This window comes from Tasmannia lanceolata, unplaced genomic scaffold, assembly GCF_043159265.1.
Source record: "Tasmannia lanceolata isolate RefF3 unplaced genomic scaffold, GAP_Taslan_0.1 ptg000012l, whole genome shotgun sequence".
Taxonomy (NCBI): domain Eukaryota; kingdom Viridiplantae; phylum Streptophyta; class Magnoliopsida; order Canellales; family Winteraceae; genus Tasmannia; species Tasmannia lanceolata.
Genome location: NW_027518689.1, coordinates 18,733,769 through 18,761,649, shown reverse-complemented (window position 1 = coordinate 18,761,649; position 27,881 = coordinate 18,733,769). Strand labels below are relative to the sequence as shown.

At 42.0% G+C, this 27,881-nt stretch overlaps 1 protein-coding gene across 1 annotated transcript in view; it reads right to left on the bottom strand.

The window, feature by feature from the left end:
* LOC143888594 (uncharacterized) overlaps positions 1–27,881 on the bottom strand; it is a 51,093-nt gene that overhangs the window by 11,940 nt on the left and 11,272 nt on the right. Inside the window, exons 3-4 of the mRNA XM_077393036.1 lie at positions 17,232–19,423; positions 12,855–16,974 (exon numbers count right to left, since the gene is read on the bottom strand). Of these exons, the coding sequence (XP_077249151.1) occupies positions 12,855–16,974; positions 17,232–19,423 (6,312 nt within the window). The remainder of the gene's footprint in view (positions 1–12,854; positions 16,975–17,231; positions 19,424–27,881) is intronic.

The following is a 27,881-nucleotide window of genomic DNA, read 5'->3' as shown; positions in this document are numbered from 1 at the left end:
GTGTCAAAGTATACATTTTCAAATTCCGTTCCATGGTCACTCCTAATGTAAGATATGGCAATACCTTTCTCATTTTGGACTTGATTACACAACTTAAGAAGATTTTCATAGGTTTCATCTTTATGTGGTAAAAATATGACCCATGCAAATCGTGAGTAGTCATCCACAACGACAAACACGTACCTCTTTCCACCTAGGCTACTTGTCTTCATTGGTCCAAAAAGATCCATATTAAGTAGTTGCAAGGGGTAAGTGGTTGAGATCATATTTTTAGGGGCAAATGAGCTCTTCAATTGTTTGCCTAATTGACTAGTTCTACAAATGTGATCTTTGGTGTACTTGAACTTAGGCAACCCTCTAACAATGTCTTTTGAGGAGAGGGTTGAAATGAGATCCATTCCGGCATGACCCAACCTCCTATGCCATAACCAAGAATCTTCACTAATGGCATTAAGACAAGTTACATTTTGGAGTCTAAGATCATCTAGCCCAATAGTGTAAATGTTATTGTCTCTAGAACCTATGAATTGCACTTTTCCATCTATCTTATTCTTAACAATGCATTTGTCGGGGTTGAAGACTACTTCAAAACCATTGTCACACAATTTACTAATGCTAATGAGATTATGAGATAAGCCATCAACATAAAGTGCATGATGTATGTGAGAGGTAGAGTTACCTATGGTGCCTTCTCCTTTAACTTTTCCTTTCTTATCACCTCCAAAGGTAACATCTCCATCATCCTTGAGTGATAGGGATGCAAATTGAGTGAGGTCTCCGGTCATGTGTCTAGAGCATCCACTATCAAGGTACCATGTGTTCTTCTAGTTATGGCTTTTAAGGCATACCTACATATGAATAGGCAAGTGAGATCCCTTAGGTACCCAAATCTTCATAATCTTGCTAAGTTCATTTATTTTTCCTTTAGTGTTCAATTTGATTTTATCTTGTTTAGCATACATGCAAGCAACCTTATAATGTCCTTCTAGACCACATTAAAAATAAGTTTTAGTACCACTAGAAAAAGCTTTCACAAATTTATTTTTATAGTTTGACATTGTAGTATCCCATTTATGTCAAAGTCCACTCTTATCATGTGACAATCTTTGAATATTAACAAGCCTATCCAATTTTAATGAACCATATTCAAATCTTTCAAAAAGTTTCTTTAACTCATCATACTCATGAGATAATTTACTATTTTCATGCTTTAGTTTGTTGTTTTCAATAGATAGTTCTTGTCGATTTTTATTTAAAATCTTGATGGTAGCATTTAAATCATGAATTTCAACTTTACATTTTTCATTTTCATCATCTAAAAACTCATGATCTTTCTTTAACCAACCAAATTCTTTTGTCATGCTAGAAAGAGAATTTTCAAGTGATGCATTTTTATCAAGTTCAATTTCAAGTTCATCATGTGCACTTTGCAAGGAATCAAGAACTTCTTTTAAAATAATGACATCATTTAAAGTACTTACCTCTTGATTGTCATTTGTTGAAGCCATGAAGCATACATTTTTTGCTATCAAGCAATCTTCTCCATCATTTGGTTCACCTTCACTTTCATTGTCCTCATCCCATGTGGCGGTCATTCCTTTCTTGCCTTCTCTTCTCTTGAAACGATTGTTTGAAGTAGGCTCATTGTTGAGTGGACAATCCGGGCGAATGTGTCCAAGTTTCTTGCATCCGTAGCATCGGGGTTGAGATGATCCGTCACCGAGCTCTTCTTTCTTCATGAATGGAGGATTGGCCCTTCTATTTCTCATGCCTCCCATATTCCTTTGCAAGAACTTGATCCTTCTTGTTAGGAGGGCTACCTCATCTTCCATGTCTCCCTTTGCCTCTTCATCATCACCTAAATTGCAAGCAAAAGCAACACATTTTCCTTTTTCAATTTTGGGTGCTTTTGTTTTGAAAATCATCTCATGGGTTATCAAGGACCCTGTTTAATGTGTTCATGTCCTTGGCTTCGGTGATTGCAGAGGTTTCGGATTCCCATGATAAAGGTAGGGATCTAAGGATTTTGGTCACTAAATCTCTATTTGAAAATTATTTTCCAAGTCCCCTTAGTCCATTTACTAGGTTAGTGAATCTAGTGTACATGTCGGCAATAGTTTCATTGGGTGTCATTTGAAAAAGTTCATATTGCCTAAATAGATGATTCATTTTAGATTCCTTAACTTGGTTAGTTCCCTCATGGGTAACTTCTAAGATGTCCCAAATTTCCTTAGCCGAATTCAAGTTTGAAACACTATTGAATTCTCCGGGTGACAAAGCACAAATTAAAGAATTCATGGCTTTGGCATTGTAGTTTGAGGCTTGTTGTTCGGCTTCGGTCCATTCATTTAGATTTCTAGTGGGCAAGGTATATCCATTATGAATGGCTTTCCACATTTGGTAATCTTGGGTTAAAAATATCTTCATTTTGGTTTTCCAAAATCCATAATTTGTTCCATCAAAATAAGGTGGCCTAGTGTTTGAGTATCCTTCATGGTGTTGAGGGTAGTTTGCCATTTTTAGAATCTTTTCTCTAGACCGGTTAGGGTTTTAAACAAAGTAGAGACGAGGCTCTGATACCAATTGAAATAAAGGTCTATAGAACCAAGAAGGGGGTGAATTGGTTTTATCAACAATTTATACCTTTTTAAATTGAAGTATTAAACCTAATTTGATTTTTTCTTCTCTTGATTAGATTTTGGATAGTTCAAATAATATCAAATCAAAAGGAAATGCCAAACCAAACAAAAATGAAAGTGCAAGACAAGGAAGGAACACACCGATGTATAGTGGTTCGGGCAAAGCCCTACTCCACTCTTCTTGAGATCGTCCTCAAGGATTTCCACTATGTGAGACCTCCACGATTCCCGGCTCCGAGGCGATTACACTCCCAAGGGGTATTAAATGAGGATGCCCTTGACACCTTTACAATGACTCTCCTTCTCCGCCGAGTTCTAAGCGCTACTCATTAGGGTATTTGTAAGCCCAATGGTTTCCACCTTGGCATTCCCATCTTATTTTGATGATTCCAATACACAAGTGATTTATGATCACTAATGCGTTTGATTGTCTAAGTTGTAGATCATAATTGCTTAAAGACATCATTGCTTGGATTAAGGCCAAATAAGCTCGCATTGGACCGCTTATGAAGGCCAAAGACATCGAAGATCCAAGACAAATGAAGACTTGAAGAATCGCATTGAAGATCGAAGTCAATTTAGATTGTATAAAATCCAATCTTAATTTTAGATTTTAAGAGGCATAACTAAGGAAATAAACACACACCCAAAATTTATATGTGATTGTCTTTGTGGTGTTCCAACACCTTTGAACCCTCATAGCAATCCCAACTTGGTGTTAAGTTGGAAGCCCAAAAACATGAAGTGAAAATCTGCTCTTCATAGGCTTCTCGGAAATCCGAGAGAAATTCTCGGAACTCCGAGAAATATTCTCAGAACTCCGAGAAATGGTCCAGTAGACTTTTTTTCATCTTCTGTTTGTATTCTCGGAACTCCGAGATTTTTTCTCGGAACTCCGAGAACACTGTAACGGTCATATTTTGAGCCGTTGGGAATTTTGCTGGAATTACCACAATGCCATTGAACGTTCATATTTTGGTTTTCCTATATATATGGGCATTCTAAACTTCAAGACCATCAATCCTAACACTCTAAAAACCTACTTGAACATCCTTAGAGTGAATCAAACTTGTTTATGCCTCTCATCATCTAAGATTAGGATTCGGATCTATAGGCTATATTTGTACATCTTCTGCAAAGTTGTAAACCCTTGTGAGGGATTTTTGTTCTTTCTTTCGTATTCAAGAAATTGTATTCGGGCGAGTGTTCAGAGAAGCGTAGCCCACTCTCCGTGGTGAAGATTGCCACTAAGGTTAAAGGTGATCGGAATTTGTAATCGGCACCGATCTTCGCCGAAGTTAAGAAGATCTCTTAGTGAAGCCATCAACGGGTCTTTGTTGGTGGAGTGGAGTAGGCCTCGCGTTTTGAGGACCGAACCACTTTAAATCTCGGGTGCACTCTCTCGGGTGCACTCTCTCTTGAACTCTAGCTCTTTACTTTGCATTGCACCTCTAGATTTAACTTGTGTGCTTGAATTTCATTTTGATCTCTTAATTTCCAATTTTGGTTTGAGTTTTCAAAAGATTAAAACTTGTTAGAAATCTAATTAATTCTCACTCCTCATAGTTGCCGTACTCGGGACCACCCTTGGAATTTCAGTATTAAAAATAGGATGCCCTAGCAACCTTTACAAGAATAGAAAATGAAGATTGCTTGGCTTCTCTTGAAAGCTTGATGCACGATGTAGTCCCCTTGAGTGCTCTCCACAATAGGGTGCAAATGAAAGCCCTAAATCCAAACTCAAATGATTTGCAACTGCAAGGCAAGTTTCGTGGAGAATAAAAACAAAGTCTCAAGCTAATGGGTTTTGCAAGTTATTTGAATGCTTATGGATGTTTTTCAAATTGTTCAAGAGAGGTAGATAATCCTCTTGAATGAGTATTTATAGCCCTCAGAAAAGATATGACCGTTTGGGGGTGTGAGTATCAAAAGACACCAAAAATCAATTTTTAATTTTAAACCCAACGGCTCTTTTCTGTGCTGTCGCGACGTTCTCGGAGTTTTGAGAACCATTCTCGGAGCTCCGAGAAATTCCCGGAGTTCCAAGACAAATTCTCGGAGTTCCGAGAGAACGACCAGAAGATGGAAAATACTACTGGACCATTTCTCGGAGTTCTGATAAAAATTCTCAGAGTTCCGAGAGAATAGCCAGAAGTTGAAAAATACTACTAGACCATTTCTCGGAGTTCCGAGAAGCCCAAAATAAGCAGATTTTTCTGTTTTTGTTGCTATTTGACTTTGGGCTTTTGGAACTCAATTCTTATGATAATTTGGAATGTTATGAGGTTCCCAACATGTTGGTCCACTACATAACCATTCACTTAACCAATTAATTTTAATACGGGTGTGGATCCCTTCCCGAGGGGGGTGGTCCCACTAGGGTGTGTGTTTTTATGATGATAGCGCCTTTGTCCATTGGATTTGAATATGATTGCTTTTTTCATAAATTTAAGATAAAAGTCCTAACTTCACGAAAGAAGCAACTGACCAGAGTCGCCACCTAGATTAGGGATCTAGGACCCATGATTAACTCTGTTAATTTGGTCTACGTTTTGAGTTCTGGGTAAGTTACCTGGTTACGAAGTCGGAAGGTGTACCGCACGAGGTGTACAGCACCGACCTTGCCTAACTTTTGAAAGCTTTAATTATTCAGGTTTAACTAAGGGGGTGAATGTGAATTTTATTTTAGAAATCTAAACATTACTAATGATTTAGCCGTTCACAGTTTAGACTCATGCGGGCCAGGAGTGCATCCTACATGCAACTACATGCCTATGTGCCTATGTGAATGTTTTTGACATTTTATGAGATTGGTGAGATTCGGTTTGAGTTGAATTAGATTGGTTGATTTGAGGTGAAGTGACCTATGCTATATGAACCTAGATCTAATGCAATGGACCTAAGTTGCATCTTAGTATTTCTGTGAGAATTTGGATCCAAGAATTCTATTGGGGAACCTAGAGTGCCATTTCTAAGTTTTTCAAGCCTAGAACCTAAAATTTAAGAATTTGGAGGTTTAGATTTTGAATTGAAGTTTTCCAATTTGATATAAGTTCTTAGATTCTTTTAAGATTCTTTTTTTTATTCCAAAGAGTTCCAAATTTAACAAAGTAATTAAGCATGCAAAAACCAAATCAACACAACTAGCAAGATGGCTAAACATGTGATTTCTAAGCATATGATGAGGACAAATAATAAATAAAGAAATCTAAACATGCAATTAATCATGCGACTAAACAGAAGGAAACATCTAACATGCAAAACGGTTTAAGGAAAAGGAAAGGGTGAGAAGAGAATGGAAGAGATGAAGAAGGGTGTTGAAAATGAAAGAGACAGAAGAAAGGAGAGGAAAGGTACAGAAAGGTGCGGAAAGGTACGGAAAGGTGCGGAAAGGTGCGGAAAGGTGCGACTGAACTTGGGAGTGCCAAGTTGCCTACGTACCCCATGGTGAGGATCAAGCCACACGTAGTTCCGATGGAGTTTGGATCATGATTGGGATTGGGAATTGGGAATCAGGTTCAGGAATGAGATTTTTGAAAGAGATTTTTGAATTGGGAACGAGCCTCGAAGGAGCTAATCGCAGAGGAATCATCAATGAGTCAATAAAAAGGGATGAAGTTTTGGCTAATGGGTTTGGACATAAGGATGCAACTCGGTTGGGTTAAAGAAGAGGTAACTCAGTTAGGAAGGGTTGATTGGATTAATGGTTAGGCTCAAGTGAGTTGGGGTTGAACAGGTTTAGGGGTTTAAGGCTGAACCGGGTTGGGCTGGGTTGAACCGATTCGTGGCTGAACTGGGTTGGGGTCGGGTTGCGGGTCCGAGTTGGGGCCGAACCGGGTTGGGTTTGGGTAAGCTTGGATTAGGCTGAATCGGGTAGTTCGGGTTGAGTGCGGATTGGGGTGCGGGTTGAGGCTTGGGTGAGGCGAACTAGATTGGGCGTGTCAACTTGGTTAAAGAGCTGCACCTTGATTGGATAGAGGATTGACTCACTTAAGTTGACTCAGTTGAGTTTGAGGGTTGGGTTTGCGGTTGAAATGGGTTTGGGTTCTGTTGGATAAAAAAATTAAGTGGAGATGGGATGGGGTATGTGCTGTATGGGCGGGAATGTGAATGTGAAGTCAAATGTGGTAACCGAATGGATTGTTAGGAGGATGGATTAGATGAATGCTTTTCTATGTAGGCTAAGGGTATGATAGCTATGAGACGTGAGATGGAGTAAATAACATGGATGAGGGAAGAGGTATATTATAGTCTATTGGGGATGGAATCATGTGAATGGGCATGGCACATGGTTAGCGGCTATGGGCATGATAACAAGGGTAGTGACTGTGTGTTAAAAGTATATGAGATGTGAGAGGATGGTATATGGGGTCTGATGCATGTAGAAATGGGGTGAGATGTGATGATGTAATGGATGGGGAAGGGATTGGGTTTAGCTAGCTGAGTGGACTATTAAGGCTTTGGGTCAGGGCCAAGTAGGCCATGGGTTTGGATCAAGGCCGATTTGTCCGTGGGTTTGGGTTAAGGATTGGGCTAGAGCTGGGCAGCTTGGGGTGCGGCTTGGATGCGGCTTTAGGGGTGTGGCTTTAGGCTACGGGTGGGGATGCGACCTTGGGTTACCGGATCCGGGTTGGATTGAGTTGGGTCCGGGTAAGGGCTGAACCTGGTCGGGTTGGGTTGAACCGGGTGAGTTGGGGCTGAACCGGATTGGGTTGAGTCGAACCGGGTAAAGGCTGATCCGGGTGGGTCGGAGCTGACCCTGGTTGAGTCGGGTGGGGTCCGGGCTGAACCAGAATGAGTCGGATTAGGTTTGGGTTAGATCCAGGTTGGGCCGGTTGGAGTGGAATCCGGTTTGGGTTGAATGAACCGTATGGGTTAAGGTCATGAGTTTGGGTCGGGTTGAGTTGGGTTGGACCGGGCTGGTCCGGGTTGGGGTTCGGGTGGTACGGTTCGGGTTGGATTGGTTAGGGGTGAACCCAAGTTGTGCTTGGGAGTGGGGCTGTTGGGCGATGAGGGAGGGGTAGAGCGCTGTTTGTGTGGGTGGGAGAGGGTGCGAGGGCTGTAGGTGTGAGGGTATAGGTAGGGGTAAGGGTTGGGCTGCGTGGGTAAGGGTCCAACTTGGGTTATAAATTGGGGTGCGGCTTTGAGATATGGGTGCCGATATGGGTTGGGCAACATGGGTTTAAGCATTTATGGTTTGGACATGGCTGTTTCGGTGGGATAGGCTGGGATTGATTGACATGGCTGAATGAGCCATGAGTTAGGGAAGAGCACATAAGGCCGAGCGGGTCCTGGGAATCGAATGGGCCATAGGATGGTTGGAGGCAGAATCGGAAATTAGGCTATTGATCCGATTAGCTATGGGATGGTGGTGGGGTCGGGTTGTGGGTTTTGGGTTCGACTCAAGTTGCGCGTGGGTGAGTTGGGTTCGGGTTGGATTGGTTAGGGGTGAACCCAAGTTGTGTTTGGGAGTGGGGCTGTTGGGCGGTGAGGGAGGGGTAGAGCGCTGTTCGTATGGGTGGGAGAGGGTGAAAGGGCTGTAGGTGTGAGGGTATAGGTGGGGGTAAGGGTTGGGCTGCATGGGTAAGGGTCCAACTTGGGTTGTAAATTGGGGTGCGGCTTTGAGATATGGGTGCCGATTTGGGTTGGGATAGCTAGGAGTACAAGTTGGGTTGGGTTTGATTAGGTTGGGTGGGGTTGGGTTGGGTTGAGTTGATTCGGTTGAGCCGGGTGTGGCTGGCCGGGGTTTGACCAGACAAGTCTAGATGTGCTACATAGCACATGGGGCCTTTGGAGGGATACACACAGGGAACCGAATTGATATGTGCAGCAGCATGGTATGCATTTTGAAATAGATTTGGGTGACTCATAACCATGCCAAGCACATATTTCAATTAATCATATGCATCAGGGGTTTAGATCTTTCGGTTTTTAGCTGAGAGTGAGGATAAAAAAAGAATGACACTTTGATAAATGCTCCAAGTTCACCTTTTAATTACTTATGCTAATCTCTTCTTTTCCAATCAAATCTAGCAAGTCTTTTCAATTTTTCAATTATGAAAGTTTCGATTTTGGTTTTATAATCCAATATCGAAAATTCCAATATTGAAATCTAAGAGAAGGGCATGATTATCTTTTCTTCTTTTTTTAGGGACGAGACAAAAAACTAAATTTGGCCTACCTCTTCCGAAGTTTGATGGCGATCGTTTCTTTATTGGATTCCTTTGAAGACGATGATTCCTTGCTTTCGAAGTACTGTTCCGAAAATGAAGAAATGGAGAGATGGGGGCGGAGGTTTGGATGAATTTTAAGAGAGAGGGGGTATTGAGTTGAGGGAGAGGAGGGCGAATTTCTTAGGGAGAAAGAGAGAGGGAGTCTTGAGTTGTCTTGAGATGGAGCAATGGAGGGGTATTTATAGGTGAATGGGTGACCAAGGTTACTAAGTTAGGAGGAGAGGGAAAGGTAGGGTGGAGATTAGAACTTGAAGGTGAGAGACAATTTGATGGTATGGATGAAAAGCTCCTAGAATATTCCAACCCAATCTTTTGGAAACACCCATATATGAAGGAAAGAACGTCCAATTTTGGTGGGCTTGTGAAGAATAGAAAGAGTTTTAAATAGTGAAGATTGATTGCATTATTAAAGAAACAATTCATTGCATGCCATGTGTCATTGCAAATTTAGAATGAGAAAAGAAACGTCCAAATTTTAGAATATTTGGTTTCCAATAAAGTGTGGACATGTCCCCTTCTCAATTTTGGGCAATTACTTGAACTAGTAATATTATGACACTTGTTCTATTCCTAATTTGCAAAGATTTTCACCAAATCTTAAGGTATCCACACAATATTCAAAAATAGGGGAGAGGAAAATAATATACGTTTTCCCAAGCTTGGGAAAACGTGTGGTGAGAGGAGAGAGAATGTGAGGAGAGAGAACACTCGCGGAAACAGAAAAATATCGTTTTCCGGAGATTTTGGCATCCGATTTCGATAATTTTTTCACCTTTTGAATCCTTGATTTTTACTCTTTCGTTTAAGCCCAATATTGCCATACAAATTACAAATTTAAAATTTTCATCCAATGAGAGCCGTCGGTTTTTAACGGCGGACCATTTTTCCACCGTTTGATCAAATTGTCGATTCGATTGGACCAACCAACTCGATCAGCTTTGGATCGATGATCCCAGCCGTTAAACCACCAATTAATGAGTTTAAAATCTGTTGTTGATCATAGGATTGAATAATTTCTACGGCTCTCATTTTTTCGTATTGATCCGTGGGTTTTCGTATGTTTTTCCTCAATTGAGCTACTTAATGTCCGATCGGGATTGGGGCTGACCCCGATTAATTTAATTTTGACCAAATGATCTTAATTTATTGAGAAAACACCCAAATTAATCTCAACCCTTGATTTGATGACTCGATAAAAATCGGATCTCGGAGCAGAATTAGGGTTCGGCCTGTGAAGCGACCCTACCTAATTTAACCCCGATTGACGATCCATTGGGTTGGATTAGGGTTTCGGCAACTTCAAGTATATAAATACATAAGAGAGGGTCTCTTACAATATTCACTATACTCGGGCCACTAAACAAGGTATTTTTCCAATTTTTCGGGCCACATTTTGGACATTTCGGACATTTCGGACATTAGGAGGGAGATTGAGAGATTTAGAGAGAAAATTCCACGGATCAATATTTTAGACTATTGTTGGTTAATGTGCAGCAAAATGAGGGTGTCTACAGATGCCCCTCTTTGGCAAAGGTTAATTAGTAACCGCCTGCCAAAGCTAAGGAGACATTCTTATTTTGCGAAACTTTAACTGACAATAGTCACATTCAGATGGACGATGTGATGCAGCAATTTGTATTTCTATGGCAATTTTAATGAAACATTCCAAACAAAACAACCCGATACCCCCCCAATGTAATGCAATCCTAAATGCAGACTAATGCAGAATTTTGTGATTTTTTTTTTCTTTTTTAATGCAACATGTTTTTCTATCCTAATGATGCAAAAAGCGTGGCTGAAGATTACGGATGATCGAAGAGATGATGATAGGTGTTGGTGGGTGTGGGTACAACTCAGGTCAGATTATGAGGTGCAGGTGGGTGCGGGCGCAACTCAGGTCAGATTTTGAGGTGCAGGTAGATGCAAGTGCAACTCAGGTCAGATTTTGAGGTGCAGGTAGGTGTGGGTGCAACTCAGGTCAGATTTTGAGGTGCAGGTAGATGCAAGTGCAACTCAGGTCAGATTTTGAGGTGCAGGTAGATGCAAGTACAACTCAGGTCAGATTTTGAGGTGCAGGTAGGTGTGGGTGCAACTCAGGTCAGATTTTGAGGTGCAGGTAGATGCAAGTGCAACTCAGGTCAGATTTTGAGGTGCAGGTAGATGCAAGTGCAACTCAGGTCAGATTTTGAGGTGCAGGTAGGTGTGGGTGCAACTCAGGTCAGATTTTGAGGTGCAGGTAGATGCAAGTGCAACTCAGGTCAGATTTTGAGGTGCAGGTAGATGCAAGTGCAACTCAGGTCAGATTCTGAGGTGCAGCTGGGTGCGGGTGCAACTCAGGTCAGATTTTGAGGTGCAGGCGGGTGCGGGTGCAACTCAGGTCAGATTTTGAGGTGCAGCTGAATTAGTGAGATGGGAGTTAACGAAAATTTGATTTTCCTGTGAAATCGACCTGTCTGCGGAAAAGGCCTGTCTGTTAATGAGACGAGGGCCAGCGGGACTGGGGGTCAACGAAACGGGAACCAAAGAGGATTGGCTTAAATGGCCTGGTGAAAATAGCTTGGATGTACTAAATCCTGAGAGTTCTTGCAATGACTGATTGTTTCTTATTACTGCGGAAAAATGCACAAACGGATTTTACAAAAATTTTCGAAACAAACTTGGATTTTATTGAATTCTCTGTTGATGCAGGGGTACATTATTTCCAAGGAAACTACATCTGGAGTTCATTAAGTGAACCGGTATCATTTTTTGTTCTGCTGAATTGCTTGACTGTGAACTGCCCTGTCTGGATTGGGCTTTGATGGCTTTGTTGATTCTACTGATTGTCCTTTCATGTATCTACCCTGTCTGGATTGGGATTTACTTGATCGGCTATTTTGATTGCTTCTGAGACTCTTTCTCTTGGGTTTTATTGCATCAATTGGAGAAAATTGGTTCTTTCTTTCTTTTGTCGCAGTTTTGGGGGAAGAAGAATAAAGAAATACATGTGCAAGTGCACTGAAGATGATTTTTAGAAATTTTTCACTGGAGTGCAACAAAAATGGGGAGATGATTCGTGCTTCTGAGAATAATTTATATCTTTTTATTTGGCAGGTCAAGCCTTTCAAAGAAGAATTTATCCATAGATAAATATGTGTACTTAATTTGCTAGTTCAGTAATACCCCTCGGATTATTACTAACTCCTTTTGGATTGTTTGGTTTTGTTTCCCCTAGTTACAAGAATGCAGAGTTGGCTTGTTTGACCTATTTGGATTGGAGAGCTGTTTTGAGGTTTTGTCTTCTTCGATCTTATCTTACCATGACCAAATCGCCCTTCTGGGTTTTCGATTCGGCGGACCGCATGCCCTAGCTTTTGCCTGAACCGCCCTTTCGGGTTTTCGATTCAGCGGGCTTGCACCTTAATTTTTGCCTAAGCTGCCCTTTCGGGTTTTCAACTTAGCAGGTGAATGACCTTAATTTTTGCCTAGACTGCCCTTGCGGGTTTTCAATCTTGCAGGTCTGCGGACTCTCTTTTCTTTTTCTTTTTCTTTTTTTTTTCTTTTTTTTTTTTTTTTTTTAAGAACCTTAAGCTGTTCACCGGAAGGACTTTATGGGTTGGATGAGGTTTAACAAAGAAATGGCTTGAGGTTTGCAAATTTCGACCGAACCCGAACGAGCAGGTTGCCTACGTATCCTAGTGTAGGAATCAGGTCGCGCGTAGTTCAGGGCAGATGCCCCCCTAGTTTCAGGGTGTGAAAGGAATTTTTTTAGGCTCAAATAGTTTGCAAAATGGGGTTTTTCTTTTGTTTTTTGGGGTCATAATTTCTGGGTTTTTGTTCGGCCAAAGGAGGCCTTCCGGTGTTCAAACGTAAAACCTTTTTAATTGATCAAGGTTTGTTGGTTCTACCATTATATCACCATTCTTATCTCGGAGTCTGACGGCTTTTCCAGGTAAGATTTGATCCACAATGTATGGTCCTGACCAATTCGGTTTGAACTTGCCCCTAGGGTCAGAGGTAGGTGCCCGGTTTGCTTTCAACACCAAATCCCCTTCCTCTAATTCTCTGATTTTAACTTTCTTGTTAAAGGCTCTTGCTATTCTGCGCTGGTAGCCTTGGGTGTGGTATAAGGCTTTGAGTCGCTTTTCATCCAACATGTTTAGCTCTTGATATCTGGCATTTACCCATTCTGTCTCGGGTAATTGACTTTCCATTAGTACTCGCAACGATGGTATGTGGATTTCAACTGGCAACACAGCTTCCATCCCATAGACCAGGGAATAAGGAGTAACTCCAGTAGAGGTTCGAATTGATGTTCTGTAGGCCCACAGAGCATATGGAAGCTTGTTAGACCAATCCTTGTAAGTTTCTGACATCTTGCTGATGATGGCCTTAATATTTTTATTTGCGGCTTCGACAGCTCCATTGGTTTGTGGCCTATAGGGTGAGGATTTGTGGTGCTTGATTTTGAACTCCTGGCAGAGAGTAATCACTTCTTTCTTAAAATGGGAGCCGTTATCTGAGATCAGCTCGTGTGGAACCCCATATCTGCAAATAATATTGGTTCTGATGAATTTGGCAATCGATGCTGATGACAGTGAAGCATATGAGGATGCCTCGACCCATTTAGTAAAGTAATCGATGGCTACAAGAATGTACTCGTGCCCATTTGAGGATTTCGGTGAAATTTTTCCAATAATATCAATGCCCCACATCGAGAATGGCCAAGGTGATGTGAGAGAATGTAATTCTGAGGGTGGTACATGGATAAGATTGGCATGTACTTGACATTTATAGCATTTCTTAACAAATGCAAAACAATCTGATTCCATTGTGGGCCAATAGTATCCAAGGCGCAAGATTTTTCTAGCAAGCATTTTTCCATTCATGTGCGGGCCACAAACACCTTCATGGGTTTCCTCAAGGATCTTAGCAGCTTGATCTTCTGTGATACACAAGAGTTGAATGCCATCAAAAGACCGACGATACAATTCATTTCCGCATATGACAAAATTGGAGGCTAATTTCTGTAGGGTTCTCCGTTCTTTGCTGGAGGCTTCGGCGGGATGCCCCTGGCCTGAGATAAAGTTTTTGATATCCGTAAACCAGGGTTGGCCATCCGGACATCTCGCCGCTATTTCTATAACATCACAATGAGCAGGAACCCACTGTTCTTGGATTGTTATCGGCCTCATCTTCTTTCCATCGGGTATGTCTATCATGGAGGCTAATGTGGCCAAAGCATCTGCAAATCGATTCTTTGTTCTTGGTAAGAAAGTAAATGTGATGTTTTTGAATTGATCCACAAGAACATCTAGGTATTCATGGTATGGGATGAGCCTATCCTCTCTGGTTTTCCACTTCCCTTTGGTTTGACAAATGATCAGCATCGAATCACCATATGCATCAAGCTCATCAATGCCAAGGGCTAACGCTGCTTCCAATCCCACGATACATGCCTCATACTCTGCCATGTTGTTGGTGCATTCGAATTGCAGCTTGACAGCGAGAGGGATATGTTCATTCCGGGGTGAAATGAGCAATGCCCCTACTCCTTGCCCCTTTTGGTTGGAAGCACCATCAAAGTATAAGGTCCACCTAGGTTCATAGCTCTCCTCCTCCATTGTCATAATTTGCTCATCTGGGAAGTCTGTTCTCAAGATACCAGTTTCCTTTATTGGGATCTCTGCTAATTGTTCAGCCACAGCCCTGCCTTTAATAGATTTCTGAGTGACATAGGTAATATCGAATTCCGAGAGCAACAATAACCATCTAGCGGTTCTCCCTGTTAGAGCAGGCTTTTCAAAAAGGTATTTCAAAGGATCCATTCGAGACAAAAGTATCACTCTCTGAGAGAGCAGGTAATGCCTAAGCCTTTGGGTGGCCCAGACAAGTGCTAGACATGTTTTTTCTAAAGAAGTGTACTTTTGCTCGTATTCCAACATTTTCTTGCTCAAATAATAGACGGCTCTTTCATGCTTGGTTTCAGGATCTTGTTGAGCAAGCATACAACCCATAGCTGTATCAGTGATTGACAGATATAGTAGCAAAGGTTGCCCTGAAATTACTGGTGCAAGCACAGGTGGTTCAGATAGGCATTGTTTAATTTTGTTAAAGGCCTCTTGACATTCTTCTGTCCATTCCTTAGATGCATTCTTCTTCAGCAACTTGAATATGGGTTCACAGGTGGAGGTTAGGTGAGCTACAAATCGGCTCAGAAATTGGATCCTTCCCAGAAAACCTCTAATTTCCTTTTCTGTCCTTGGAGGAGCCATTTCTTGGATTGCCTTAATCTTTTGAGGATCAACTTCTATCCCCCTCTGGCTGACTAGGAACCCCAACAATTTGCCGGACGTAACACCAAAAACACATTTACTTGGGTTGAGGCGAAGCCGGTATTTCAAGATTCTTTGGAAGAATTTTCTCAAATTCCCGAGGTGATCTTCCCTTTCTTTTGCTTTGACAATCATGTCATCCACATATACTTCCACCTCTTTATGAATCATATCATGCAACAGAGTGGTGGCGGCTCTTTGGTAAGTAGCTCCTGCATTTTTCAAGCCAAATGGCATCACCTTATAGCAGTAAGTGCCCCATTGTGTGATGAACGAGGTTTTGATCATGTCTTCGGGTGCCATCTTGATTTGATTATAGCCGGAAAAACCATCCATGAAGGAGAGTAAGGCATGGCCAGCAGTATTGTCGATCAAGACGTCGATATGGGGTAAGGGAAAGTCATCTTTAGGACTTGCTTTGTTCAAATCCCTGAAGTCCACACACATTCGCACTCGGCCATCTTTCTTAGGGACTGGTACAATGTTTGCTAACCATTCAGGGTACTCCACCACTTGTAAGAATCCTGCGTCGAGCTGTTTTGTTACTTCTTCCTTAATTTTTAGAACCCATTCTGGCTTCATTCTCCTTAGTTTCTGCTTTTTTGGTTTTACCCCTGGTACCAATGGAAGCTTATGTTGGACGATTTCCTCGCTTATTCCTGGCATGTCCTCATAGGACCAAGCAAAGACTTCTTTGAACTCTTGCAGAAGGTTCACTAGTTCCTCACGCTCCATGGAAGTTAGTGTTTTCCCGATTCGTATTTCCTTAACTAGTGTTTCGGTACCAATATTTATCACTTCAGTTTCTTCTTTTAAAGGCTGGGCTCGGCGTTCCTCCTCTTGTTTAAGCAGTTGCTGTAACTCAAGGGGAGGTTCGTCGGTCTCCTCATCCGAGGAAGGTTGTTCACTTTGATTATTATCATTATCAGAAGCACAAATATCAGAAGAGGACACAAGAGGATACTGAGAAATAGATTTCATTGAAGCGAAAGCAAGTACATTCTTACTGAAATTATCCTGAACAGGCTCAGGATTCACAATGGAAGTAAAAGCAGAAATAGAAACATCAGAATTTTCAGAAATGACAAATGGATAAGGGAGAGGATCTGCACTCCAGTTGGAAAGGACACAATTAGCTGCGGCAATGAAGCTTTGAGGATTAGCATATGCAGAATCTTCTCCAATTGCTGCAATAATAAGACAATCTCCTGGGAAGAGAGAGTTCAGAAGGTTTGGAGCCAAGCAATCCTGCCAATCTTCCTGTGTATCTGTGGTCTTAGTTGGTTCTGCAAAGAGGGACCCCAAGAGTCCTGGAGTAAGGTAGTCCTGCCAATCGATAGGGGGTTCTGCAATGGTACTGATGAGAGGCTCTTTTGGTATTTCCAAGTCATAGAAGATTTCGATCCCACAAAGAATCCTTCCCGTGTCTGGCTCAAACCACGGCTCTGCAAACCCGTGGTATGGAGTGGTTTCTCCTTTTCTGGTAAAGTACCCGTTTAGAGACAATGAGTACGAAGGTATCGAGATCACACCCCCATTTCTGCGAATTTCATTTCTTCTCATCATTTTAGCTTTCATCTGGTTCTTCTCTTTGTTTGTAGGTTTATATCCCAAGCCAAAAGTTCCTTCCATAGGCTCAACATCAGGCCACGACACCATGCCCTGTTGGTGCCATCCCAATCCCATTCCAGGGAAAAATCCCTGCCTCTTCATCATTTTGGCGACTGAGGGGTTGAGGGTGCAAATGATCATGGGAAAAATTTCTTTTGCTGCTTCTTCACAAGTGATCTGTGCAATTTCCAAGGAAAAACCATTCAGCATGACATCTTTTCCGGTGATAAGGAGTGACTTTTCTTTTGAAATTTGGGTGACTTCCAAATCTTCATCACCTCTGACGGTGATTATCTTGTTGTTCTTGATGAATTTTAGCTTCTGGTGAAGGCTTGAAGCAATGACCCCCTCTTTGTGCAACCAAGGGCGGCCTAACAGCAGATTGAATGAGGTTTTTATATCAAGGACCATGAAGTCCACTTCGAAATTCTCACCCCAACAAGGATTTCTGCGGTAAGAATCCCAATGACATTTCTTCGGGTGTTATCATAAGCTAGGATTCCTTGTTGGGAAGGAGTGAAATTCTCGGGTCCAAAACCCAACATGGTAGCTGTCTGGAGAGGGCAAACATTTAAGGCTGATCCATTATCAACTAGAACAGAGGGAATTCTCATGCCCTGGCAGACAATGGTAACATGGAGGGCATGAATGTGATCACGACCTTGAGGCGGCAAATCCTGATCGGTGAAGGTTATAGACTTGGCGGCACTAACCATGGCCACTAGGTCAGCCAATTGATCCGGAGATGTTTCAGTTGATACTTGTACCGCATTCAATTCTTTGAGCACTGCCTCTCTATGCTGACGGGAAACCGTCAGTAGGCCCCACACTGTGATGTGGGCCTGAGTTTTCTTCAATTGTTTGACAATCTCATCATTCTCTTCAGCAATTCTCTTTTGAACGTGATCCTCTACTACCTCCCTGGCCAAGGCTGCTGGGTTTTCATCTCGGAGCTCAGGCGGCTTGAATACCCTACCTCCCCTCGTAAAATGCTGGACCTCATCACATTGAAGCTCAAAAGGATCAAGGTTATCATATTGAAAGATCAGAGGGGATGGAGGTTCAGTTTTATGGGTTAGGACTATGGGTGCGACTTCTGGTTCATCGACCTCTTCCCAACGAAAGTAGTAAGGCTCAGGATTGGTATCAATGGCACATATTAGAGTTGATGGATCAAATTTAGGAACATCAAGGGTGATCATTCCCACTTGCGCGGGTGGGGGTAATGCATGGTTTGGGAGAGGGTTGTTGGTGATATTGGGTTTAGGAGGAAAAACTAGAAGATCATTTTCAAGCAAGTCTTGAATAACATGTTTAAGGGCTATACAACGATCTGTAGTGTGTCCGGGACCTTGGTGGTACTCGCAATGTTCACGGGGATTGTAGTTTTTTGGCAAAGGGTCGGGGGGAGGGCGAGGGGCGGGTAATGTGATTTTTTTCGCGGCCAGGCATTGTTTTAGAACCGCGGAGGGGGGGGCAGGTAAGGGAGTAAATTCTCTTTTTTGCCGAATAGGAGGTTTAGGAGGATCCTGGCTGTAATCGAAAACCATCGCTTTCTGGGTTTGGTTGGATGAGGAAACATTATTGACTTCTTTATTGGGAGGGAAGGGCTTCTTGAAGTCACTTTTTGCTTGAACAGTCCTGGCCAGAATTCCTTTGTTCATAGCATCGTCAATCTGGGTCCCAGCATTGATGAAGAGATCAAAAGTAGGGCAATACTGCAGTGTCATGTGTTGAAGCATTGAGGGGAGGAGGTTATTCAGCATGATCTTGCACTGCTCCTTTTCGGTAGGGCGGTCCATCATTGAGACTGCCAACTTCCTCCATCTTTTCACAAAGGCGATAAATGTTTCCTTAGGCTCCTGCTTAGTTGCTTCCAGATCCCGGATAGTCACCTCAGACCCATCATCATATGAAAAGTGCTTAATGAATTGCTCGGTGATCTCATTCCAGCTCTTAACTTTCATCTTGTCTAAACCCAAATACCATTTACGTGCAACATCGGTTAGCGAGATAGGAAAGAGCTGGGCCATCTGTTCTGAATTCAAACCTTGGGACTGCGATCGTATGATGAACATTTGCACATGAGCAGTAGGAGAACTAGTACCATTGTATTTGTCAAAATCTGGAATTTGGAAATTCGGAGGTAGACGGACATGAGGGAACAATGTAAGATCATCTGGGTTGAAAGTGCTTAATTCTCGGCTCTTGATCCCTTTGACTTCTTGAAGTAGCAACTCAAATTTCTCAGCAAGGGACTTGTCTTCTGGGGTAGGGACTTGAGTGCGATCTCCCTCATCATATTGTTCTTGATCTTCGATAATCAGAGGAGACAGATTGGGTTGAGGGGAGACCTCAGATGCGGTTGCTGTAGACTTTCCTTTTGTTGTGGGAGTACCAAATTTTTCCTTCCATTGGTCTTTCATGATCTTATTCTCTTCACGAAGTAAGCTCATCTGACGGGTGAGTTCGATCAGCAATTCCTCAACACGAGGAGTCGGAAGGTTTCCAGTAGGTTCAGACATTGAGACAAGAGTGGGAGAAGATGGTGGTGAAATTCTCAAGAGACGAGCGGAAACTCGGGTCCAAGTTACTTTTGGATGATCAATGGTGAATGTAAGAACTCCTGACAAAGAAAATGTTGGAAGTTTAGACACGATAGTATTCCTTACTAAAACATGCATCGGCTAGAAGGACTAATTTTTACACACACATTTGAGGTTGAGAAATTTTCCATTGAAAAGATGGTCTTATTTATTTGAACATTGAAAGAATGTGACCAATAGATTGGTGAGGCATGATCTTCAAAGGGGATGCCCCTTGAAGGTAATGGCATTTTAGGGGTTTTAAGGATGTACTTGAAGAAGATGCCCCTAGTTCAGGGGAGATAAAAATCCTAAGCCAGAGTTATGAGATGAGTCCTTGAAATGGAATCCTGGTCTAAAGGATATCAATCTATGATCAATGCATCATTGATCAGTGAGAGATGGGACTTCCTAGATCTAAGAGCAATGAGATTATTATCCCAACCTCAAAGGCATTTTCTTTTTGTGCTTTACTTGGAGGGCACAATTCCTAACCCTTAATCTAGCGGAACCAAGTGGTTTGGTTCATGACTTTGTTCGTGTTCCTGAGACCGATCGTAGCCATTGGAAGATGGACTACGGCCTAATCTAGATACAGAAGGGTAGGATATCCTAATCTAGGCTCACACACACGTGAGGTACGCATGTTCGTGCTATATGCATGTGTGGGGTAATCTAGGGGTAAGGCCAAGAGTTCCCTTAGCGCGAATCCGTGTTCGATATACTCTACCGGTGTCCAGAGTAGTAGTACGTGAACCAACAGATCCGTTTACGCACCATAAAGGTACTAGGCTAAGGGTGGAATGCTTCTCTAACACAGAGGCACCGGGTCATGACCTCCCAGTCAACCATGCTAGATAACACTCCGGGTTCCTAAATAGGACGTGTGTGAATGTGATATGCAAGGGTGTAGATGTAAGTGATGTAAGTGTGTGCAATTTGGGGATTCGCATCTAATGCCCTTAAGTCCTTTAATTAATTTTTGAAAGTTTAGGTGATGGATTATTTAAGTAAGCAAACAACCATTTTTTTGTTCTTTTTGTTTTTTGAATTTTTGAGTTTTTGAATTTTTTTTGTGTGTTTTGGTTCACATTTTCCCCCTTTAATGATAACCTAAATGACCAAAGCTTTTTAAAAGTTATGAAGTTAGGTAATTTATCCCCAGCAGAGTCGCCAATCTGTGGATCCCTTCCCGAGGGGGGTGGTCCCACTAGGGTGTGTGTTTTTATGATGATAGCGCCTTTGTCCATTGGATTTGAATATGATTGCTTTTTTCATAAATTTAAGATAAAAGTCCTAACTTCACGAAAGAAGCAACTGACCAGAGTCGCCACCTAGATTAGGGATCTAGGACCCATGATTAACTCTGTTAATTTGGTCTACGTTTTGAGTTCTGGGTAAGTTACCTGGTTACGAAGTCGGAAGGTGTACCGCACGAGGTGTACAGCACCGACCTTGCCTAACTTTTGAAAGCTTTAATTATTCAGGTTTAACTAAGGGGGTGAATGTGAATTTTATTTTAGAAATCTAAACATTACTAATGATTTAGCCGTTCACAGTTTAGACTCATGCGGGCCAGGAGTGCATCCTACATGCAACTACATGCCTATGTGCCTATGTGAATGTTTTTGACATTTTATGAGATTGGTGAGATTCGGTTTGAGTTGAATTAGATTGGTTGATTTGAGGTGAAGTGACCTATGCTATATGAACCTAGATCTAATGCAATGGACCTAAGTTGCATCTTAGTATTTCTGTGAGAATTTGGATCCAAGAATTCTATTGGGGAACCTAGAGTGCCATTTTTAAGTTTTTCAAGCCTAGAACCTAAAACTTAAGAATTTGGAGGTTTAGATTTTGAATTGAAGTTTTCCAATTTGATATAAGTTCTTAGATTCTTTTAAGATTCTTTTTTTTATTCCAAAGAGTTCCAAATTTAACAAAGTAATTAAGCATGCAAAAACCAAAGCAACACAACTAGCAAGATGGCTAAACATGTGATTTCTAAGCATATGATGAGGACAAATAATAAATAAAGAAATCTAAACATGCAATTAATCATGCGACTAAACAGAAGGAAACATCTAACATGCAAAACGGTTTAAGGAAAAGGAAAGGGTGAGAAGAGAATGGAAGAGATGAAGAAGGGTGTTGAAAATGAAAGAGACAGAAGAAAGGAGAGGAAAGGTACAGAAAGGTGCGGAAAGGTACGGAAAGGTGCGGAAAGGTGCGGAAAGGTGCGACTGAACTTGGGAGTGCCAAGTTGCCTACGTACCCCATGGTGAGGATCAAGCCACACGTAGTTCCGATGGAGTTTGGATCATGACTGGGATTGGGAATTGGGAATCAGGTTCAGGAATGAGATTTTTGAAAGAGATTTTTGAATTGGGAACGAGCCTCGAAGGAGCTAATCGCAGAGGAATCATCAATGAGTCAATAAAAAGGGATGAAGTTTTGGCTAATGGGTTTGGACATAAGGATGCAACTCGGTTGGGTTAAAGAAGAGGTAACTCAGTTAGGAAGGGTTGATTGGATTAATGGTTAGGCTCAAGTGAGTTGGGGTTGAACAGGTTTAGGGGTTTAAGGCTGAACCGGGTTGGGCTGGGTTGAACCGATTCGTGGCTGAACTGGGTTGGGGTCGGGTTGCGGGTCCGAGTTGGGGCCGAACCGGGTTGGGTTTGGGTAAGCTTGGATTAGGCTGAATCGGGTAGTTCGGGTTGAGTGCGGATTGGGGTGCGGGTTGAGGCTTGGGTGAGGCGAACTAGATTGGGCGTGTCAACTTGGTTAAAGAGCTGCAACTTGATTGGATAGAGGATTGACTCACTTAAGTTGACTCAGTTGAGTTTGAGGGTTGGGTTTGCGGTTGAAATGGGTTTGGGTTCTGTTGGATAAAAAAATTAAGTGGAGATGGGATGGGGTATGTGCTGTATGGGCGGGAATGTGAATGTGAAGTCAAATGTGGTAACCGAATGGATTGTTAGGAGGATGGATTAGATGAATGCTTTTCTATGTAGGCTAAGGGTATGATAGCTATGAGACGTGAGATGGAGTAAATAACATGGATGAGGGAAGAGGTATATTATAGTCTATTGGGGATGGAATCATGTGAATGGGCATGGCACATGGTTAGCGGCTATGGGCATGATAACAAGGGTAGTGACTGTGTGTTAAAAGTATATGAGATGTGAGAGGATGGTATATGGGGTCTGATGCATGTAGAAATGGGGTGAGATGTGATGATGTAATGGATGGGGAAGGGATTGGGTTTAGCTAGCTGAGTGGACTATTAAGGCTTTGGGTCAGGGCCAAGTAGGCCATGGGTTTGGATCAAGGCCGATTTGTCCGTGGGTTTGGGTTAAGGATTGGGCTAGAGCTGGGCAGCTTGGGGTGCGGCTTGGATGCGGCTTTAGGGGTGTGGCTTTAGGCTACGGGTGGGGATGCGACCTTGGGTTACCGGATCCGGGTTGGATTGAGTTGGGTCCGGGTAAGGGCTGAACCTGGTCGGGTTGGGTTGAACCGGGTGAGTTGGGGCTGAACCGGATTGGGTTGAGTCGAACCGGGTAAAGGCTGATCCGGGTGGGTCGGAGCTGACCCTGGTTGAGTCGGGTGGGGTCCGGGCTGAACCAGAATGAGTCGGATTAGGTTTGGGTTAGATCCAGGTTGGGCCGGTTGGAGTGGAATCCGGTTTGGGTTGAATGAACCGTATGGGTTAAGGTCATGAGTTTGGGTCGGGTTGAGTTGGGTTGGACCGGGCTGGTCCGGGTTGGGGTTCGGGTGGTACGGTTCGGGTTGGATTGGTTAGGGGTGAACCCAAGTTGTGCTTGGGAGTGGGGCTGTTGGGCGATGAGGGAGGGGTAGAGCGCTGTTTGTGTGGGTGGGAGAGGGTGCGAGGGCTGTAGGTGTGAGGGTATAGGTAGGGGTAAGGGTTGGGCTGCGTGGGTAAGGGTCCAACTTGGGTTATAAATTGGGGTGCGGCTTTGAGATATGGGTGCCGATATGGGTTGGGCAACATGGGTTTAAGCATTTATGGTTTGGACATGGCTGTTTCGGTGGGATAGGCTGGGATTGATTGACATGGCTGAATGAGCCATGAGTTAGGGAAGAGCACATAAGGCCGAGCGGGTCCTGGGAATCGAATGGGCCATAGGATGGTTGGAGGCAGAATCGGAAATTAGGCTATTGATCCGATTAGCTATGGGATGGTGGTGGGGTCGGGTTGTGGGTTTTGGGTTCGACTCAAGTTGCGCGTGGGTGAGTTGGGTTCGGGTTGGATTGGTTAGGGGTGAACCCAAGTTGTGTTTGGGAGTGGGGCTGTTGGGCGGTGAGGGAGGGGTAGAGCGCTGTTCGTATGGGTGGGAGAGGGTGAAAGGGCTGTAGGTGTGAGGGTATAGGTGGGGGTAAGGGTTGGGCTGCATGGGTAAGGGTCCAACTTGGGTTGTAAATTGGGGTGCGGCTTTGAGATATGGGTGCCGATTTGGGTTGGGATAGCTAGGAGTACAAGTTGGGTTGGGTTTGATTAGGTTGGGTGGGGTTGGGTTGGGTTGAGTTGATTCGGTTGAGCCGGGTGTGGCTGGCCGGGGTTTGACCAGACAAGTCTAGATGTGCTACATAGCACATGGGGCCTTTGGAGGGATACACACAGGGAACCGAATTGATATGTGCAGCAGCATGGTATGCATTTTGAAATAGATTTGGGTGACTCATAACCATGCATCAGGGGTTTAGATCTTTCGGTTTTTAGCTGAGAGTGAGGATAAAAAAAGAATGACACTTTGATAAATGCTCCAAGTTCACCTTTTAATTACTTATGCTAATCTCTTCTTTTCCAATCAAATCTAGCAAGTCTTTTCAATTTTTCAATTATGAAAGTTTCGATTTTGGTTTTATAATCCAATATCGAAAATTCCAATATTGAAATCTAAGAGAAGGGCATGATTATCTTTTCTTCTTTTTTTAGGGACGAGACAAAAAAACTAAATTTGGCCTACCTCTTCCGAAGTTTGATGGCGATCGTTTCTTTATTGGATTCCTTTGAAGACGATGATTCCTTGCTTTCGAAGTACTGTTCCGAAAATGAAGAAATGGAGAGATGGGGGCGGAGGTTTGGATGAATTTTAAGAGAGAGGGGGTATTGAGTTGAGGGAGAGGAGGGCGAATTTCTTAGGGAGAAAGAGAGAGGGAGTCTTGAGTTGTCTTGAGATGGAGCAATGGAGGGGTATTTATAGGTGAATGGGTGACCAAGGTTACTAAGTTAGGAGGAGAGGGAAAGGTAGGGTGGAGATTAGAACTTGAAGGTGAGAGACAATTTGATGGTATGGATGAAAAGCTCCTAGAATATTCCAACCCAATCTTTTGGAAACACCCATATATGAAGGAAAGAACGTCCAATTTTGGTGGGCTTGTGAAGAATAGAAAGAGTTTTAAATAGTGAAGATTGATTGTATTATTAAAGAAACAATTCATTGCATGCCATGTGTCATTGCAAATTTAGAATGAGAAAAGAAACGTCCAAATTTTAGAATATTTGGTTTCCAATAAAGTGTGGACATGTCCCCTTCTCAATTTTGGGCAATTACTTGAACTAGTAATATTATGACACTTGTTTTATTCCTAATTTGCAAAGATTTTCACCAAATCTTAAGGTATCCACACAATATTCAAAAATAGGGGAGAGGAAAATAATATACGTTTTCCCAAAACGTGTGGTGAGAGGAGAGAGAATGTGAGGAGAGAGAACACTCGCGGAAACAGAAAAATATCGTTTTCCGGAGATTTTGGCATCCGATTTCGATAATTTTTTCACCTTTTGAATCCTTGATTTTTACTCTTTCGTTTAAGCCCAATATTGCCATACAAATTACAAATTTAAAATTTTCATCCAATGAGAGCCGTCGGTTTTTAACGGCGGACCATTTTTCCACCGTTTGATCAAATTGTTGATTCGATTGGACCAACCAACTCGATCAGCTTTGGATCGATGATCCCAGCCGTTAAACCACCAATTAATGAGTTTAAAATCTGTTGTTGATCATAGGATTGAATAATTTCTACGGCTCTCACTTTTTCGTATTGATCCGTGGGTTTTCGTATGTTTTTCCTCAATTGAGCTACTTAATGTCCGATCGGGATTGGGGCTGACCCCGATTAATTTAATTTTGACCAAATGATCTTAATTTATTGAGAAAACACCCAAATTAATCTCAACCCTTGATTTGATGACTCGATAAAAATCGGATCTCGGAGCAGAATTAGGGTTCGGCCTGTGAAGCGACCCTACCTAATTTAACCCCGATTGACGATCCATTGGGTTGGATTAGGGTTTCGGCAACTTCAAGTATATAAATACATAAGAGAGGGTCTCTTACAATATTCACTATACTCGGGCCACTAAACAAGGTATTTTTCCAATTTTTCGGGCCACATTTTGGACATTTCGGACATTTCGGACATTAGGAGGGAGATTGAGAGATTTAGAGAGAAAATTCCACGGATCAATATTTTAGACTATTGTTGGTTAATGTGCAGCAAAATGAGGGTGTCTACAACGGGGAGTGTGGTTAGTTTTGAAAAATATATTTGAAAGATTTTGCCTTGACTTAGAAATCAAAGAGAGATGATGTACAACAAATCTAAATATGGTTACGCTCCTCTTTGGTCTTGGTCTTCATAGATCTTCTATGGTGTGCTTGCATTGCTTGAGTGTGTTGAGGTGAGCTCCACATTGATTGTTCTTCCAAGGTGAGTTGTCTCATGTGGTCTCTAGCTCCTTTGACTCTTGTGTGATACATCTTCAAGCATGACCAAGTGATGTGATGGTTCCTTCTATGATCACCCTACCTTATCACAACACTTCAAGGCAAATTGATTAGTATTCAAGAACATAATCAATTGTGTTTAGAATCATCAAAACAAGATAGGAGAGTAGACCCTTGGGCTTACATCTTACATGGGGAAGCATGAGGTGTTAAGATAGTATTAATTAGCCACTTATAATTCAACACTCCTTCTCATGTGTGGACCCCACTTTTGGGCTAGCCTTCCATGTGGATTTTCAAGATGGTATAATATTAGTTGAAAGGAGTGTAATTTTCACTACTCTTTGGAATTTCTAAATGAGTAAGTGAAATAGAGAGAGAGAGAATTATTTCAAGCACTATGTCTTTGGATTTTGGATCGAAAGGTGTGAATACTAACTAGCCTGTCTACATCCTCTCTTTTTTTATGGCAGCTTCTAGGAGGAATCCAATCTTAAAAGTGATAAATGAAAGTTCAACGTAAAATGCAAATACTAATCTTACTACGAGGGAAAGCCATTCGCAAACACAAACTTAAAAGCCTTCAAGATGAAACAAATATTTGCATAAATCAAAACTTGATGATGCTAATAACTATTGACCAAGAATAACACTCATCCACAAATTACACTAGATAAAAAGAGAATGCCTCAACATAAAACAAAGAAAATCAAATAATCAATATACCCTAACCCTGACTTTCTGAAATAACTTTCAATAAGATTAAAACGAGCAGTAAGAAGAATATCAGAAAATTCATTCATCTCATTTGATCTTATGGAGATGCTATGACACAATCAAAAGGATCTATCAAATCTAGGTTATATTCACTATTCAAAATAAGAACAAAGCAAGCCAGTCAAGCTATTTAAATTATGAAAATAACAAATCATATTGAAATAATCAAAGCCAAACTCATACAAATACTTTTAATTGTATAACCAAAATCAAAACTAGAAAACCTTTGCATCATTAACATAATCTAATTAGATAGAGGTTAAAATAGCAAAACTTACCTGAATCAGAAAAATTTATTTTAGGATTGGATCTCAAATTTTGCGAAACTCAGTAACTAGAAGAGGCAAAAATGATCGGCATTAATGGCAGATCCGGTGATCAAGGGATCTATTGATTAGATCTGTTATGGCATAGTCAAACTTCTTATCAGAATCCTAAAAAAATAAGCTACTATCTCCTTCTCTTTCAACAAGCTTTTCAGATCTAACCTAGGGTTTAGTGATGATCAAAGAGGAAAGATTGTGACTAGAAATCGCCGGAGATCAACCGGAGAAGAAGATTTTGATCGGAGAAAAATGACGAGTGGGTTAGGGTTTGACGTCTAAAGATCTAAGATTTGAAAACAGTACAAAGGAGAAATAGCAGATTGCAAAGCTTGAAAGAATAAGAATTAGGTGATCAATCACTTGACCGGAGCTCAGCCCGAATTTGGTCGGAAAAAATGGAGGCTAGGTTAGGGTTTCAGCCAAAATTTCTCTTTTCTCTCTCTCACTCTCTCTCTCTCTCTCTCTCTCTCTCTCTGCTGATTTTAGATCTAGGTAACAATGATGAAAATAGGTAGGGCTAGCAGATCTGATAGAGAAAGGGATAGAAATCCCAACTGATCTTATATTAAAAAAATGAGGATAAAAATGATGGCTTGGAGTGGCTGCAATGGAAGCAAGAGGTGGTGATCGGACCGAGGAAA